The sequence below is a fragment of the Rissa tridactyla genome, chromosome 19, assembly GCF_028500815.1.
Source record: "Rissa tridactyla isolate bRisTri1 chromosome 19, bRisTri1.patW.cur.20221130, whole genome shotgun sequence".
Lineage (NCBI taxonomy): Eukaryota > Metazoa > Chordata > Aves > Charadriiformes > Laridae > Rissa > Rissa tridactyla.
The window spans coordinates 4,493,679-4,511,276 of NC_071484.1; the positions used below are offsets into that span (position 1 = coordinate 4,493,679).

The 17,598-nt window shown below is 47.3% G+C and overlaps 1 protein-coding gene across 10 annotated transcripts in view; it reads left to right on the forward strand.

Moving 5' to 3' along the window:
- The window catches only part of TANC2 (tetratricopeptide repeat, ankyrin repeat and coiled-coil containing 2), a 336,817-nt gene that overhangs the window by 222,923 nt on the left and 96,296 nt on the right, over positions 1–17,598 (forward strand). For all 10 annotated transcript variants that reach the window (XM_054224167.1, XM_054224164.1, XM_054224162.1 and 7 more), the window contains 2 exons: positions 986–1,134; positions 8,090–8,276. In XM_054224167.1, coding sequence (XP_054080142.1) covers positions 986–1,134; positions 8,090–8,276 — 336 coding nt within the window. The remainder of the gene's footprint in view (positions 1–985; positions 1,135–8,089; positions 8,277–17,598) is intronic.

The following is a 17,598-nucleotide window of genomic DNA, read 5'->3' on the forward strand; positions in this document are numbered from 1 at the left end:
TATCAGATGAATAATTAACTGTAGACTAATTGCAGATCCTAATTAGTCTCCTACAACTGCACTAAACACAGTATTGCTTCAGCGTAACGTGGAAAGAAGTTGACCTTCAGGCTTTAATTCTGCTGCTGGTGTCAGCAGGGAGGAGTTTGACTTTCAGAACCCGACTTACCGTTGTCATACTGTGAGTCAAAAACCTCCACAAGTTTTTGTTATAAAATTAAAAAGATACGGAAATGCCAGTGTATGTGCCTGGCCTTTTTCCCGGTGTGCGTCACTAGCCGGGAACTTGTCTGTGCTGCTCTTCCTATAGATGGTGGGGAAAAAAATTAGGAAAAGTTATCTGGAATGTTGGTTTTGACCTGTTTTGTAGACTTGATGGGGAATTTGCAGGTGACTTGTGTTGTGGCCTGTAGAGTGAGCGCTCAGTTTGGTGTCTGGAGAGCAGAGCTTTCTGCCTAACCGTGAAACCGCGGGTGATGGTGAAGATGCTCGTGGGTTTTCTGTCCCGTTCTTTGCTGTTAAGCACTTGGTAGCGCAGGTCGGCTGCTCTGCATCTCCTGGGGTGCTCTCAAACTAGCACGCGTAGCCTTGGTTTCTCTGCGAGTACCTTGGCGGTAGTTCCGACATGCAAGAGGAGAGGGAATGCTCTTCCTGCTCCCCTGCTGCTCCAGGAAATCTCGTTCCCCAGTGGATTTGGTACGGGGAAAGCGAGATGGCTGTGTTTGCTTCCATGGGAGGTGCTGAGAGTACAAGTAATGGGAGGATAAACGTTAGAATAAACACGTATTGACAGCTGGAACAATGCATAACCTGAAATTAATGACCAGCATATGGTGTTAGAAACAGACTTGAATAACGTGAGTAACCTGAAAACCCGGATACTGACGTTGCAGCATGACAAGGTAGCGGTGTTTTGTTGGTAAAAACACTGAGCGGTGGCCAAGGTAAACAGTTCTGGTCTGAATCTGTTTTTCTTCCCGTTTAGGTGACGCTGAGCAGGAGCTGGGACCCCCGCCATCCGTCGATGAGGCAGCAAATACACTCATGACTCGCCTGGGCTTCCTCCTGGGAGAGAAAGTCACGGAGGTACAGCCAGGGCCCCAGTACAGCATGGAGGTGCAGGACGAGAACCAGGTACGGGCCCCCCCAGCCCTTCCTGCGAAGGCAGAGAGTGGTGGTTTGCTAATTATACGGCAGCTGAAGTGTCTCATCATGGTGAAATAATTGTTGTGAGGTAAAAGGTTGTATCTCCTCGTTGAGCGGTGAATCATCGTTCCAGCGCAGCGGTACGCGTTTCGGGGATCAGCTGCTGCCGTGTGAAACGGCTTCTGTTGTTTTTCTGTTTCTGCCAATGTTGTGGGAGTGGGCAGCATTTCTAATCAGATTATAGTGACCAAAATAATCTGTACTTCCATGGCATCTTACGTGTAACATTTCAAAAGTACTTTAGCGATGTTACATAAAGGCTCGTAGTTTCTCCAGAAGGAGAGGTAAGTAGTAAGAGCCTGATTTTACAGATGGTCACAGTTTTTGCTCATGTTTGCTGAACAAGGTGATTTCATGCTTGAAAACAGATAATGGAAAGCAAATCGTAAAATCTGTATTGTGATGGAGCTTGTTACATCCCCTCCGACTGGCTGAAAAGCAAAATAGCAAAAACCTCAGGGCTAAAATGTAGATTTTTTTTTTTTTTTTTTTTTTTTTTTTTTTTTTTTTTTGGAAAGTGCCTGAGTTTCTTCCTCCTCCTCAAGGCTGGACAGTATGCCCACTCCCAGCAGCACTGGTGAGATGAGAATGAAACTGGGAGAGAGGGTTTGGTTTGGTTTGGTTTTTTTTAATTGACAGATGGATAGTCCAGCATGCAGCAGAAGAGCATGGAAGTCAGAAGCCCATTTCCAGTTCTCTCTCCTTTTAACAGTCATTGCATGACTCTGCAGAAGTCACCTAGGTAATGACATAGGCGTTAGTCAGAGGACCTGACTTAAGGTCCTGAATTCATTAAAAAAAAAAGTCAATGAAAAGTGGCAGCCAAAACCAGTCCTCAGCACGGGAAGGACACGGAGCTGTTGGAGCGGGGCCAGAGGAGGCCCCGGAGATGCTGGGAGGGCTGGAGCCCCTCTGCTGTGGGGACAGGCTGAGAGAGCTGGGGGGGTTCAGCCTGGGGAAGAGAAGGCTCCGGGGAGACCTTGGAGCCCCTTCCAGTCCCTAAAGGGGCTCCAGGAAAGCTGGGGAGGGACTCTGGAGCAGGGAGGGGAGCCATGGGACGAGGGGGAAGGGTTTTAAACTGAGAGGGGGGAGATTTAGATGAGATCTGAGGCAGAAATTTTTCCCTCTGAGGGCAGTGAGCCCCTGGCCCAGGCTGCCCAGAGAAGCTGTGGCTGCCCCATCCCTGGAGGGCTTCAAGGCCAGGTTGGACGGGGCTTGGAGCAACCTGGGCTGGTGGGAGGTGTCCCTGCCCAGGGCAGGGGGTGGGACTAGATGGCTTTTAAAGGTCCCTTCCAACCCAAACTGTTCTACGATTCTACGAAGCTGGCTTCTGTATGTTCCAGCTGAATGCCCGTCATGGCCCTGGTGGCACCTGTGGATCTCTCTCCCAGCCTGTGCCACTTGGGAGGAAACTCGGAGACACATTGTTCCACTGAGCCCAGGACTGCTCCTGGCAGAAGTAGGATGTGCTCTTGGCAAGCAGGACGGAGGGCAGGTCCTGGGCTCTATCGGTCCCGCGCTGTAGACTAAACCAAAAGGTTTTTGATCTTCTTCATGGGCTAAAGTATGCTCGAGAGCCAAGAAATGTGGTTTTGTAAAGTTTTTGCCTTTAACACATTCATTAAGCTTTTAATGCTTTCATTCAATTTCTTATGCAAGTTGTGGTGGATTTGGAATGTACTTTACTATACATTGTGCTAGAAAACGTACTTTTAACAGGCACCTATTTGAACTGAATACTTCAAAGCCAAGCAGAGCTTTCTACTATAAATGGTTCCTTTTGTTGTTGCCTTTTGACAAAAATTAAAATCCCATCTTTTCCCTAAAGCAAAAAGATGTCTTTGGAGAATAAATAAAAGAAAAATCTAAAGAGAAACAGCAGAGAGTTGTCCTCTAAAATAGATTGATATCTTGGGCTGTGTGCTAATTTTTGCATGAAAAAGTTTTACAGGGCCTTTGAATGCTCTTCATGTGCTGGTGAAGATAAAGAGAGGCCGGTTCCTCAATTACCAAGTTAATTTTTGTCTTTCTTTGTGAGCGTCTCCTGCTGCCAGCGCTTGCCTGGAATGGCAGAACGCTTGAGGTTGGACATGACCTCGGGAGGTCATCTCATCCAGCCGCTTGCTGAAAGCAGGGCGGGCTTCAAAGTTGGACCCTGTTGCTCAGGGCTTGTCCAGGCGAGGTTTGAAGATCTCCACGGGTGGAGAATCAAGAGGCTCTCTGTTCTGGGCCGCCTGTTCCGGGGCTCGACGACTCCGATTGCGAGGGACTTCTTTCTTCTACCGAATAGAAATTTTCCTTGCTACACCCTGTGACTGTAGTGTCTTGTCCTTTCCCTTTGTGCTTCTGAGAAGACCGTGGTTGTGCCTTCCTGACAGCCCCCCGCAGACAGCGGAAGGTGCAGCTATCCCTAGGTGCAGTGTGGCTGTCTCTCCTCCACCAGCATCTCCTCCTACATCGTGAGCTCCAGCCATCTGACGCTCTTGCTGGCCCTCCTCTGGCTTTTGCCACCTGCCAGTGGCTGTCTCAGGACGGCAGCCCAGCACAAATCCTGTCCGAGGTAAAGCTGCATCCGAATTGCAGCAGATCTTCTGAAAACCTCTCCAACTCGCCTTCCCAAATTGAATTTCTTCGGCTGCCCTGCTTAAAGTAGTGTTGAAAATCATGCAGGGAGACATTTATGGGATTTGCAGAGATTAATTCTTCCATTAATCATTGATTAATTAAAATCTGATTGAGACTTTGACTACTAGTTTGCACTTGAATTTAAAAACGAGAGCAATTTTCTAGGTTTTAATGCGTTAATTTATGTGGCCTGGGCAAGGAAAACGTTCTTTGTAGCAGAAGCTGGGGCTTGGCTGCTGCTTGTTATTCTGCCCATTCGTCGCCTTCTCAAGCGAGAAAATAATTATTTGCAATCTCGCCAACGCTTGAGCTCTAGTGAAGATAAGGAGTAGAGGTGTTTTCACTAAAACTGCCCCAATCTGCAAATCGGCACACTGCGGTTTCATTCACTTGCCTTATTTTGACTATGTCAGAGGATATATTCTCTAATCCAGATTGCTGTGAAATGGCGTGTTTTATGTGCTGTCTCTTTCTTAATCGTGCTTTCCTTAATGAGAGATCACAAATGCTGAAAAATAAATCCTTTTTCCTCCTACTTTTTGGGAAACTATTTTTTTAACTGCGCTGGCAGCCAGAGAAGCACAAAGGACAATGAGACTGTGACAGAACAGTTTAATTTTTCAAAGCTTAGCGAAAATGTGACAGATGAAACAGCAGCAATAATAATACAGAACGTTCTGTCAATGGAAATTTATATTTAAAACTCGCACAGAGGAACATTTTTCTGTATCAATACGAAAATAAAACATGTCAATCAATGCCAAGTGATACACCGTGTTATTTAGTAATTTCTAGTTGCGAGTAGGTTGTTCTTAGGGAGCTGCATTGATAACACTACAAATAAGAGAATTTATAAGAATATCACTTTTGGCATTTCACGAAACAATGGTGTGAAAAGCTGGAGGGAAGATGAGTGTGCCGTTCTTACACTGAATTTTACTTTGCTTTAAAGCGTAATTTTTCAGTGTTTTAAGGTTGGTGGATGTTACTTTGTTAGTACTGAGATTAGTTTCGGTGGGGATTTGTTTAAAGTAACGTTTGAAACAAGGACGTAGGAAAACCTCGCCACAAAGAACTTATAATAGTAATAATGCATCACCATCTGAAAGATGCCAAATGCGAGCTGATTACGTGTTAGATGCTGTGGTTTGAGGTTGGAAGGCACCTCTGGAGATCGTCTAATCCCCCCCGCCTGCTCGAAGCAGGGCCAGCTCAGGACCGTCTCCGGTCGGGTCTTGGATATCCCTGTGTGTCCTGTGGCAGGTGCTCCAGTCCCTCAGTCATCTCTGTGGTCCTTGGCTGGACTCGCTCCAGTATCCCCATCAGCCCCTTGTGCTGGGCAGCCCAGCCCTGGGCGCAGAGCCCCGGGTGCGGTCCCAGCAGCGCCGAGCAGAGGAGAAGCATCACCTCCTCCCGCGCCGGCATCGCTCCTCCTAACCCAGCCCAGGGTGCCCTGCGCCTTCCGCGTCCAAACCGCAGGAATTACATTGCCTTGGACTTGAGGCAGTTGGTTGGACCGTCAAAAGAAAATGACTGTTAACAGAAAATGAGTATTGGAAAAAGCTAATTTAATATCTCAGGTGTGCTGATGGAGCCTAATCAGCTGGGATAGATCAGAAGAGACAGCGTGTAGCTCAGTGCAAACATCTGCTCGATACATAGCAGCAAGCCAAAGCCAGCCCCGCGTTAGGTTATATTAAGAATAATAATAAACCCCAGCGATTTTAAGGCAGGAAAATAATGGAATATTTTCATTGAATACTGGCACACCAGTAGTTTTTGATTTGGCCACTAGAATGAAAGAGTTAGAAATCACTTTGCAAAAATTAAAAACAGGTTTACAAAAATCAGTGTGGTATTTAGACATCTGAAAAGATTGCGGTATGAGAAGGTGAAAAAGGTTCGTTAAGAGAGAAGGCGCGTGGCAGGTGATGCAACAAATGTGCGAAACCGGAATATACAGGGGGCGAGAATTTATGGAGCAGTCAGCTTGCCTGCAATTCCTAGAAGCCTACTGGGGGGAAAAAAGTGTGTTTGTAAGTACCTAGAACATAAAAGAATGGAAAATAACAATAAGCGTGATCCACTAGTGGCACCGCAAATTGGATGGGGAGAGGAGAGCGTTGGTTTGCTTCTCCTGAGGGCCTCAAAAGACGACGATGTGGTGGCAGCCGTCTCATTCACCGGTGGATATTTTATATGGATACCGGAGAGAGGTGATAAATTATCGTGGAAATACTGACATGGTTCATTTTCTACTGTGCCGCAGTCTCTCTGTTTAATACATAAACACGCCGGTGGAGCTGTCACATTAGCGCCCCGTCCCCGGTTTGTCGATGTGCTAATCCACGTCCGGGGTACTCTCTAATTAAGTTAAGATCGATGCGGTCACGCTGGGTTGAAAGTGAGAGCGTGGGGCGGTGGAGGGGGGTGCCTGCCCCGTCCCACCACGGGCAGGGATGCTCCCTTCCGCCTCAGACGCCTCCCAGTAAGGATTTTTACAAGCCCCGTTGGGATACCTCGGACAAATCAGGTGGCTTCCCTGTAGCTACACATGGGATCTGCCTTCTAATTTAAAAACCAGCAAATCTTTTGCATGTTCTACTTACAAAAGTCCATCCCAGGCATTTTTTCAACTTCAAGTGTGAAATAGTGAGGAAGAAAAAAAATTAGATGCCAGACCTGTTCTGCAGTTTGCAAGCGTGAACCTTGGGTTCAAGTGACATGGAAAAGGGAATACAAATCCATACAATTATTGGGGAGGTATTCACACAGAATAAAAGAAATCTCGTTTGAGCAAATTCCAAATGGGGAATTAACCTCTTCTGTTTCTTTCCTGGGAAGAAAATGAAAAAAATGCTGCCCGCCGAGGCTGGCTACGGAAAACAGCGTCGGTGTGAGAGAGAGGTGATGGTGTTCTGCAGCATCCCCTGAGCCGGGGGCAGAGGGGGGGACCTCTTGCTGCAGAGGCCGAAAGAGAAATTTAAGGGAGGATCCCATGCTCAAAAGCCTGTTTGTTTTTTTTAATCCTTACCTCATACATCCCCAGCTGCTGGAGGGGAGACGGAGCCGCCGCGGGGGCGCCTGCTCCTGCGACACCCACGTCGTGAACAGGGTGCCTCGGCTGGGCTGCGGGGGTTAGTTTTGTGGAAGGGAAGTAGTGAAGTTGTTTCAAGCTATTTCCGGATGATTGCGCTGAAGTACAGCGTGAGGGTGATTAAATTGCTGTGTTGGGTCAACAAGAGTGTCTGCCCATCTCCTGCCCTTGCCATCCTCCGGTGACCGTTGCCTGCAGGTGCTCTAGGACAGAATTCCGGAGAGAAGGACCTTTTCCCAGGGAAGCTTGTGTACCCGGTTGCCTGCGGTTAAATCAAGGCTCTGTCGTGTATCGCAGCTTTTCTCAAATTGAATTCAAGAATGATTTTGTTTTCCTAAGAAACTAATCTCCCTGAACAGCATCAGATGTATAAACTCTTGCAGGTTTCTTGCACGCCGTATCTTACAGCATCTTTCCAAAATAACTTTTAAAACCCCATCTTTTTTGTGCTGCTGCATTTTTTTTTCTTTTATTTTGTTCATCCGTTGGAGAGTGCCATTTTCCCCATTATGTTTCTTTTTAAAAACTTTTATCTGGTGGGGAAAGCAGGTCTGGGCAGGGAATGATGAGGGATTTCCAGCTTCCTCTTTGCAAGGGCGTAAAACCGTTGTTGTTTTTTCTTGAGTGGAGGAAGCGTTTACAGAGCAAAATCAAAATTGCAGCCCCGCGGAGGTTTCTGAGCAGCCGGAAATGGCCCAGAGGTCTTTGTAGGATTTCCTGGATGGGATGTTCCTTTGCCCTAAGTAAAGGTGAGGTTGTGCCGTGTACTCGCCACCCTGGAGACGCCACTGAAACACAGGCACAGGATCTACCTCATTTAATCATAGTTTTTCTTTGTGTTTTTTTTTTACTTTCAGTTCAGTATTAACAAAATTATCTAAGTTCGTAATAAAGTATGGAATCAGGCTTTCAGTAAATACCGCTTGATTTGTTTTCTGTGTTTCCTGTTGAACATGGAAGGTGGAATCTGTTGTCTTTGAGGAACGAAGTAGGAAACAGGCGCAGGGTCTCTGCGTTTCCCACAGGTGTGGGGTGGCGCTTTCCCTTTGACCAGTCAGGCGCTTTTTTAACATCCCCGTCCAAAGCAAATCCTCCAGCGCGAGCTATAGAAAGGCTTGGACAGGCTGTGGTGAGTGATGTGTTCCCGGTTGCCTTCCGCAGAGCTCGGCGGCGACGCAGCGCATCAGCCCCTGCTCCACGCTGACCAGCAGCACGGCCTCGCCGCCCGCCAGCAGCCCCTGCTCCACCCTCCCGCCCGTCACCGCCACCGGCACCCCCAAGGACTGCACCTACGGCCCTGTCACCAGCCCCACCTCCACGCTGGAGAGCAGGGACAGCGGTATCATAGGTGAGTGCTCGCCCTTCTCCTTCTCACCCTACTGCGAAGCCAGGTGGTCATCGGCCACCTTGGTTTGACAAGCTTTATTTTTGTAATCTGCGCGCGTTCGCTGATTAACGGCACGGTTTTGCATTATTCGAGTTAACACTGCGGTGACCCGGGTGAATTGTACCCCTCCATCTTCCATTCGTTGCAGGTAAAGCTACGGAGAGTTGGTCAAAATTGGGATGGAGGAGGTTGAGAAGTAAATTATTAGATCCAAAGTTTTGGAACTTGTTTAAATGGTGAAAGAGGAAGAGTTTTATCTTTCTTTTATTTTTGCATTCCATCTTCAGCTGTTGGCTTCTTGCAATCTTTCTTCCCAGCACATTTTTGCCTCCTTTAATTCTAGTGAGGTTGTTGGCTTTTCCTCTGCCAAGTTCTTCTTTTGTTCCGTGTCCTCCCCTTCGGCTGCTGCCCATGCCCGTTGGTCAATGTGGAGATGCTGATTTAGAAAGACGCGAGCTTTTTGGTCCAATAAGGGAGATGGGATGGTCTCAGTGCCAGGCGATGGTCGTTACTTGGGACTGCCATCCCCTCCTGCTACCTCAAGTAATTTTAGAGGCATCTTTTTTTTCAGCGTTTTCCTTCCCTTAATGCCGCTCGATTCGTAGCCACTCTTCTTTGATGTCAGAGGAAAGAGAACGGATGATGGCATCATGTTTGTAGTTCAAATATTGTTGGTTTATATTATTATAAATACAAACGACTGATTCCCTTCTGTGCCTCATGACTGTCACTGCCGCCTTATCAGGGACTCTGTGCCTCAAAAATGCCTCTTAAGCTCGGCCTTGGGCGGGAGCCGGATTAAGTGAACACAAATTTAAGTGAATTTCTGTAGCTGCTGTAGCAGGTTTTTCATTCGAGTGATCTGTAGGTTGCAAGCACAAAGGGTCTTGGGAAAAGAACGTACACAGATTAATTTCTGTTCCATAACTGTAAAGGCACAAGGGGAGAGAAGTAATGTCTCCGTACCATCGGGCAGGACGGTCCTCGCTTGGTTGTCCTTGCCACATGTTTTATGTTGAGCATTTCTCCAGCTAAGATTTTTCTTTGCCAACAGTTTATGCTGCGCTTAAAAAAAAAATAAAAAGAAAAAGAAAGGAAGGTTGGTAATTTAGGGAGGTTAATTTGGTACTGGTGATTAATATTTTCCTTGGCTGATCAGGAAACCAGGGTTTAGCGCAGCTCCTGTGTGCCACGGCAACCTTTGTAGCGCTTCTGCCTGCGTGATCTTAAAATGCAAATACGTAAGCTATTCTGAGCTGCGTGGCAAAGTAGGTTAATGAATTCTGGGAAAAGTCATTGCGGTATCCCACACCCTTCGTCCTCTGCTCGCAATGTCCCGCGATCGGAGCTTCACCCTGTCCTACAGCAGCCCCTTGGAGCCTGCTTGGGCTGGAGGATCTCGGTGAGTAGAAGCGGACACTCGATTCCAGCTGGGTCTCACCTCTGCCGGAGCTGGGAGTTGGGTCCAAGACTTGAACGAAGCCTGAAATGGAGCCGCAGAATCGATGAAAAAGCATGTCCTCTGCTTTTAGAGCTGCTCTTCCTAATGATATCTGTTGGTGCGCACTGTGCTGTCGGGTCGGGCTCGCCTGGCCATGGTGGATGGTTGGCAGGTGCCAACCTGGAGGCGATGAAACCCTAGGTCCCCGTAGCTTGGTTTCACCTGGAGTTTCTTGTCCTGGCTTGGGAAAGCCAGAGGAGGAGCGGGTGGCCTTTGTGGCACACCTGTGTGCCAGAGGAGCGTTGGCGTCATCCCAATTCCTGATGTGATAAGGCACTGAAGCTCTTTGCTAAGACTTTTGCACCCCATTCTTTTCTCAGTAGGTCTATAGCAATTCATTTTTAAGTCTGAAACGTTTTCTTTCACCCCTCACAAGGAAGATTCCCTCGTAGAGGTTCTTCTGTTAGGAACTTAGATTTTCCCATGGAAACTTTGGAACATAACAGAAGGTGGCTTATCCCAAGGCTGTGTTAATGTATCCCAGATGGAAAAGTCATGCAAAAGTATGTTTGTGTGGAGTAGGGGAAGCACTTTCCAAGGTTTTCAAAAAGCAAGGCTTTCATCTGCTGGTGTTTGCACTCGAAGGAAAACAAGAGCCTCTTACTCCCCTTCTTTCCTCCCTCCTTTTACTTTGACAATAACATTTTCAACACCTTCTCATTCTGGCATTTGATGGAAGCTGGACAGCTGTAACAAATTGCGGGGAAAACGGTCTTCTCCAGTCACACTTTCCAGCAGCGCGAAAAATGGGGAGGTTTTCCGCTAAGTCTGTATTTCTGTACCTCCGTTGGCTCCTGCGAGCGTGAGGTCGGCCGGAGCGAGGGGCGGCTGTTTCCCCGTGGGAGGTGGACGCGCACTTTGGTCATTGCCCTCCTGTTGGGATGGGAACTGGGTGTGCAACGATTCTGCAAGGTGCTCTCTGCGTGACAGCAATTCCCTAGAATTAGTTTCACTGCAGAACGGGGCAGGCAGATTGTCCCCGTGCAGGGAGCAAAGCCACCCCGCGCCTTGCCCTCCCTCTTAGGGACACATCGGCTCCTTTGTTTCTGGAGGGTCAGGGATCCGGTTTCCCTTTCGGTTGCATTCCTCAATTATTGGATGCAGATCTTCTTGTATGCGTATCCCTTCCTCGGTTTGTTCTCTGCAAGGATGACTGTAACGACGTGGCTTTTGGCCTCAGCAGCTTCACGTGGACCCTCAAACGTGTAAATCCGTTGGAGATTTCCTTGTCAAAATTACTTACGTTTTTGTGCCATTTCTATGTGTAGAGTAAGAGTAAACATTTCCCAAGGTGTTTTATGTTTCCTGAGTCACGGTCCTTCCTCCTCCTCCCAAATCAGGTGATTAGCTCCGGGAAGGTGTATTTTCATAGTAGCCAGCTTCAATGTATTTCCTATTCATCTTGATCAAAGTTAGGTTTTTGGGAAGATCTCTTGATCTTTGCCACCTCTCAGCCCTGAGCGGCAACAAGCGTCACCTCCAAATCTCGCAATCATGAATCACTGCTGAATTTCGTATTTTAAAAACACAGAGGCTTTAACGCCTGCCCTGGAAGGTCAACGTGCTATTTGTAAAATATTTTGGGAATTGGCAAAGGACGGAAAACAGTTAATCAAGGTGGGAAGTCGATCCTTACACCGTTATGCATAACTGCTTCTCTACATGTGTGTTTTGCTTGGCATAAAATGTTTTTGTACATTAAGCTCATTTTACGTATCTACAGTGCTAGACACAGCTTTGATTTGTCGAAGTTAAATCAGAGCGTGTCTCTCTAGACTCCGAATTAACCGCGTTAAGAGCATCACTCTCCGCTGAGGTGTACGGAGCGGGCATTTTGGTGTTCTGATCTGGATGTAAAGGCCAAATTGGAAGCAGGCAGGTTTTCCCTCATGACTTCGTACTTTTGGAGTTATTCCCGTCCATTAGTATGTCACCTCTTACATAATTTCAGTGATTAGGGAACAAGTGTGTCCTGTCGCTAACCTGCCCAGCGCAGGGACTGTTCCATGCTTACTGAGGACTTTAATAAACGCAGGGTTAGAACAAAGCCGTTCTGAAATTTAAGATCCTCTAACAGTAAAGGGAAGTTGACTCAACTTGTGTTGAAAGGGTAACAAAAAACGTTACAAGGTCCAGATCTTCACATTCAGATGCTCTTATTTGTAAAAAGAAAAGACATGGGGAAGGGGGAGGAGGAGGAGGGAGGAGGTTGAGCCAAGAGGAGAGATAGGAGCAAGTCAGCCCTTTCTCCTGGAAGCCACTAAATCCTTTCCGCGTAGAACAGAGTGGCTGGTGAAAATGCTGACCTGACTTTAACCTCTGAATAGCTTCCAGGATTTTTTTGGCTCTCACTGTGTAAAAGCAGCCAACTGTTAATGTTCAAAACCTGCTACTGAAAAGAAAACTGGTCAAAGAATCACGTGCTGCCTCGGGAGAACTTTGCGCTTCGCGTCCCCACAGAAGGGGACTGTAAAGTGTTGCTGCTTGAATGCAGCCGAATATAAGAAAATCTCCAGCAATCTTAGTGCAAGCCTGTAAAATAAAGCAGAAAGCATTTCTTGCCGGTATGTCAAGCTGCCCCGGTGCTTGCGATGCTCAAGCAGCACTTTTGTCATTTAGCAGCAGTCTCCCAAGGGTGTGAAAAGAACGGCTGGTTTCCAGCTTGAATCTTCCTGCGGAAATTTACTCTGTAAATTCCTGCTGTAATTTACTCCGATATGGAACGGGGCCGCGCTTTTATTTAACGTGGAGTCCCGTGGTGATGGGCGCCGTGTTCCCCGCTTCATTGTTCGGGGGATCGTCTCGAGCAGGGCGATAGGTACGGTGTTAAAGCAGCTTAAAGGGAAAGCGGTGAGCTGCGTAAATCCCCTTGCCGCGGTGATGTAGGTTCGGTCTAATGCCGTGTGGAGCCCTGGCCTTCGCTTAGATTTTGGGGATTTTTACAACGAAGAACGCCATGTAAAGGACCCCCGTCCCCTCCTGGAGGTTACTGGCGTGTAGTTTTTTCACATTCTTTTTTTTTTTTGCTGTTTTTTTTACTCTTGACTCTTGAGCTTTTATTAAGCTGCCGCTTTCTACAGATTTCTGCGTTCGTGGGTTAAAAATAGGTTTGTTAATAAATTCCTCTAGAGCGCGTGCTAAGCAGGATAGATGCTGCTGACAATAAAACAAGATAGATTTGTTTGCAAGTTCAACTGCTTTGAGAAGGGAACAAAGAGCAGCTCAAAAGGCATACCAAGATAAATCTGACTCAGGTTAAATATTTTTGTGATCTTACAGCTGAAGCATTTGAATTCTGACATTCTCATCAGTGTTATGAAATGCTCTGTTAATAACGAATAAGATTTCTAAGAATTACAGACCTTATTTTAAATCTAGCCAGCTTCCATTTGGGCTCGTTCCCCAGAGGAGGAGCTCCCTGAAAAATGTCTCATGTTGATGAATAATGAGATTTTGTTCGCTAATGCATCTGCATGTTGCAGGTGACAGGGCTGACAGTTTGGAGGTGAGAAGGGAGGCTCTTAAACAGGCGTCTCATCAGCTCTTGACCAAAATCAGTGGGGTCGCAGAATCCCACCCACACAAAAGGACACCATCTCTGAATCCCGCTTCAGTTCTTTCTCCAGTTCATTAGGGGAGGACAAAAGAAGCAGAACGCAAACGCGTGCGTGCATGTGTGATTTGATCCGTGGTCGATGTCAGGGGTGAGAAACCATGAAGTCATGAAACTTCGTGGGGCCAGGCTCTTTTCAGTGGTGCCCGGGGACAGGACAAGAGGTAACGGGCACAAACTTGCCCCTGGGAAGTTCCATCTCAACAGGAGGAGGAACTTCTTTGCTGTGAGGGTGGCAGAGCCCTGGCACAGGCTGCCCAGAGAGGTGGGGGAGTCTCCGTCTCTGGAGACATTCCAACCCCGCCTGGCCGCGTTCCTGTGCCACCTGCTCTGGGTGACCCTGCTCTGGCCGGGGGTTGGAGGAGATGATCTCCAGGGGTCCCTTCCAGCCCCGGCCAGGCTGGGATTCTGTGAAACACCAGTTCTGCCTTCTCCCACTTGGGCCACTGAGGTGTCAAGGGTTGGGTTTGGCACCAACATCTGGCCCTTAAATACTGGATAGAGAATGGGTCGGCTACAGGTGTTTGTTACGTTACTCCTTAAAAAAAAGGAGAAAGAAGAGTGTTTAAAGCTGAAGGAAGCGGCACAGGACAGATGTTACATTCAAACTGTGAAATTTGCTTCAGTTTATGGTCCAGCTCGGTAGATGGCAAGAAAATGGAGTGAAAAATTGAAAGAAAGAATAAACTGAAAAGACAACTCAGAAGACAGCTAGAGGAAAATTCAGTGTTGTCAACTCCCACGGTGTTATTTTGGATACTGGGATAAGTGACTTCTCTGTAATGTTTTAGCTGTTGATGGCGTGAGATTAGATGGGACTCTCAGCTTTTATTTTAAGAGCAGCAAGATTTTAACCTTCAGGGTTATGAAAAGCTTCACAATGATCCAAGCTTGCCCAAAAAGTTAATGCCAAATATACAAATAGCTTCCCTCCCCTTGTGCGCACACCCCCACACATGTCTCCTTTCTGCTTTCTTGTTTAAATCTGATAATTTTAAACCCAGTTTCAAGACTGGTGGACTTAAAAAAAAGAAGAAAAATTGTCCTTGCTGGTGGTAAAGAAGGAAAAAATGGTGAACTGATGTTGGTGAGACGGGCAAAAATAAAGAAGCATCCGAAACGGTAAGAGGTGGATGAGGCAGAGAGGCCGCTGAACCAAGACGGTGATGGGAGGTGATGTAGGGCTAAAGGGATGTGTGAGTGCAGAACCTGCATCTCTTCTGAAGTCTTAACAGCCCCATGGTTAAAATCCCATGGTTGCCTGTGGCTGAGACATGCCGAGAGGTGGGGGTTTGTAGACGGGGTCGGTTTGGGCAAGGAAAGGAGCGTGTGGCTTATCGCAGAATCCCAGCCTGGCCAGGGTGGGAAGGGCCCTCTGGAGATCATCCCCTCCAACCCCCGGCCAGAGCAGGGTCACCCAGAGCAGGTGGCACAGGAACGCGGCCAGGCGGGGTTGGAATGTCTCCAGAGACGGAGACTCCCCCACCTCTCTGGGCAGCCTGTGCCAGGGCTCTGCCACCCTCACAGCAAAGAAGTTCCTCCTCCTGTTGAGATGGAACTTCCCAGGGGCAAGTTTGTGCCCGTTACCCCTTGTCCTGTCCCCCGGCACCACTGAGAAGAGCCTGGCCCCATCCTCCTGACACCCCCCCTTTCAGTATCTATAAGCGTTGATAAGGTCCCCCCTCAGTTGTCTTTTTTCCAGAGTGAAGACTTCTGCAGCTCAGGAAGCCCATCTCCATGATCAGTGCATCCCTGTCGCAGAGTTGTTGCTCCAGGTGTGCGTGTGTGCGTTTGTAGGACGACAGCTTTAAATAATAGTACTTAGGAGCACGTGGGTGGTTTTACAATGCTTTGTTTAATCAGCCATCAAGATTGCTACCTCTGTATTAAGTTTGGAACCCTTTTAACAGCTCTGTCTCATGTTTACGATAGTGGACTGTGCTTAAAAACATTCATTACCTTGTTTCTGCCAGTGATAAACTGCAGTTTATAAACGCAGGCTTTGCGGACACTGCTCTGTCCCCCGAGCAGGGTGTTTGCAGGGTTGTGCTCTGACGCCGGGAGTGTCTCGTGCTGTTGAAAATGCTCTTTTACCCTTACGCCTCCCGCCTTCGGTCCCAGCAGCGCAGGTACGAGCCCTTCGAGGCATTTCATCCCGCACTTCATCCCGCTCGTCAGCCGGGACAGCGGGGAATTCAGATTTAGAACAGAACGAATATAGGGTCAGCGTGATGCTGCCGTCAAGGTATTTTTCATTACGTTTCGAGACCTTTTGTGTGCTTACCGTGATTTATAATACCCTGAGGCTTGAAACAAAGTGGCTTTACCTGTTTAATCTCTGCCTTTTTACAGGATTGTTTATATGAATTAAGACAGTGATTTTTATTTTTTTCCCCCGTATTTGAGACCAGTGTTGTAAGAGAAGTTAAACACACCAAGAGCGGTGTGGATTTTGACCTCAGGCCTTGAGCAGGGGCAGACCTTAAGATTTTGGGGTTTTTTTTTTGCATGGAGAAGCCTTAAACTCAGTGGCCGATGGTGTCAGCAGAGAATAATGTTCTTCTGAAAGCACCGGGTGCTCCAGGGGCTGGGGGGGCCTGGGTTGCACGTGAGCCCCCGAGGCTGCCGCCTTCCCCCGGGAAAGGTTTGGGCTTACGCTTTCCGCCTGCCAAATTCTTCTGTTTGGCAGCCGAGCTCCCCGGAGCGGTCTGGGGGGACACGGCTATATTTAGGTGTATCCTTTTTGCGACTGAGTTTATGAAGGCTTCTGTAGATTCGGGTAAAAAATTAATTTTACTCCTTGCCGACTCGCAGATGTTCGCTAGGGCATCTCTAATGCGATACGGCAAGTGGCGTTTGAGTCTGTTACTGGGGAGGAGTGAGACGAGGTTAACTCGCAGAGTTCGCACAAGTGTTTTTAAGTACCTAATTTCAGCGCAGCCTCTGATACCGTGCTGCAGTTAGTTCTTTAAAGCAGGAAAATCCCTGTTTCCTACTCGAGACATTATAAATCTTTACATACAATTAATGTTACAGCTGTTGGTCATCGAAAAGTGGTAACTGTAGAAAACTGCTTTCTGCTGCGGTTCCATCTGAAGGGTGAACGGAAAGGTTGACGTTTTCCAGGCATGGTCTCTGCCTGAGGGAGAGCTGGATGGGGTGGTAAAACCCCCTCGCGTGCGTGACTCGGGACAAGTACAGTCGAAAGCCTCATGCCCCAGGGCACGGGCCAGCTTGCAGCTACATGAGAAAGAATATTTACTATCCTGTAAATACATGAAACTCTCTGAGGAGTGAAGGGTAGTACTGGCTGCAGTGACATCCACGATGCTGTCTTGGATGAACTGCTGCTTTCATACAGCTCTGGGTTTTTTTTTTTTTTCCCCTAAGAAATAAAAATATTTTAAAATATGTTATTTGCAAAAAGTTCTAATCAGAATGTTTCACCGAGGGAAGCGAGCCAAGTTTGAAAATGAAAGCTTGACGTAGGCAAGTCCTCTGCCAAGGCAAATGCAGGCGTGAAGCGTGAGGGCTAAAAGCAGGGTGGGATGGCAAAGTGACGCCGGCACCTGGAGCGTGTCCCCTTCTGCCATCAAAGGCCACGTGTCTTCCACGACGCCCGGGCTGCGCTGCTCGAAGCTGGTGCAGGTTGTGCTGTTACTGAGGCTGGGGTGGAATTCTTGTGGGAAGCGATGACGGCAAATCCGCGGAGGGGATTGCAAGGGGGCACGGCGCTGCCTGCGTCCCCTCCTCGGAGGGGCTTTCCCCCCTATTATTCATTAATGTGTTTTACAGCGCTCAGGTGCTGCGGATGCCTCAGATTCCGTCTGTGTTCGCATTAAATAGTGTGAGACTGCACGTTGGCTGAGACCGGAGATTACATATATATATATATAAAAAAATAAATATATATATATATATGTGTAATACATATTATAATATATATTACTTATATACATACATATACATATACCATATAATATATATGCAATATATGTATTATATATATGTATATATGTAATATATATTACATGTACAGCTCACACATGTAATATATATTATGTATATTATGTGTATATATACATATATAATGTATTATATATGTATATATGTAATATATATTACATGTATAGATCACATGTAATATATGTTATGTATACTATGTGTAC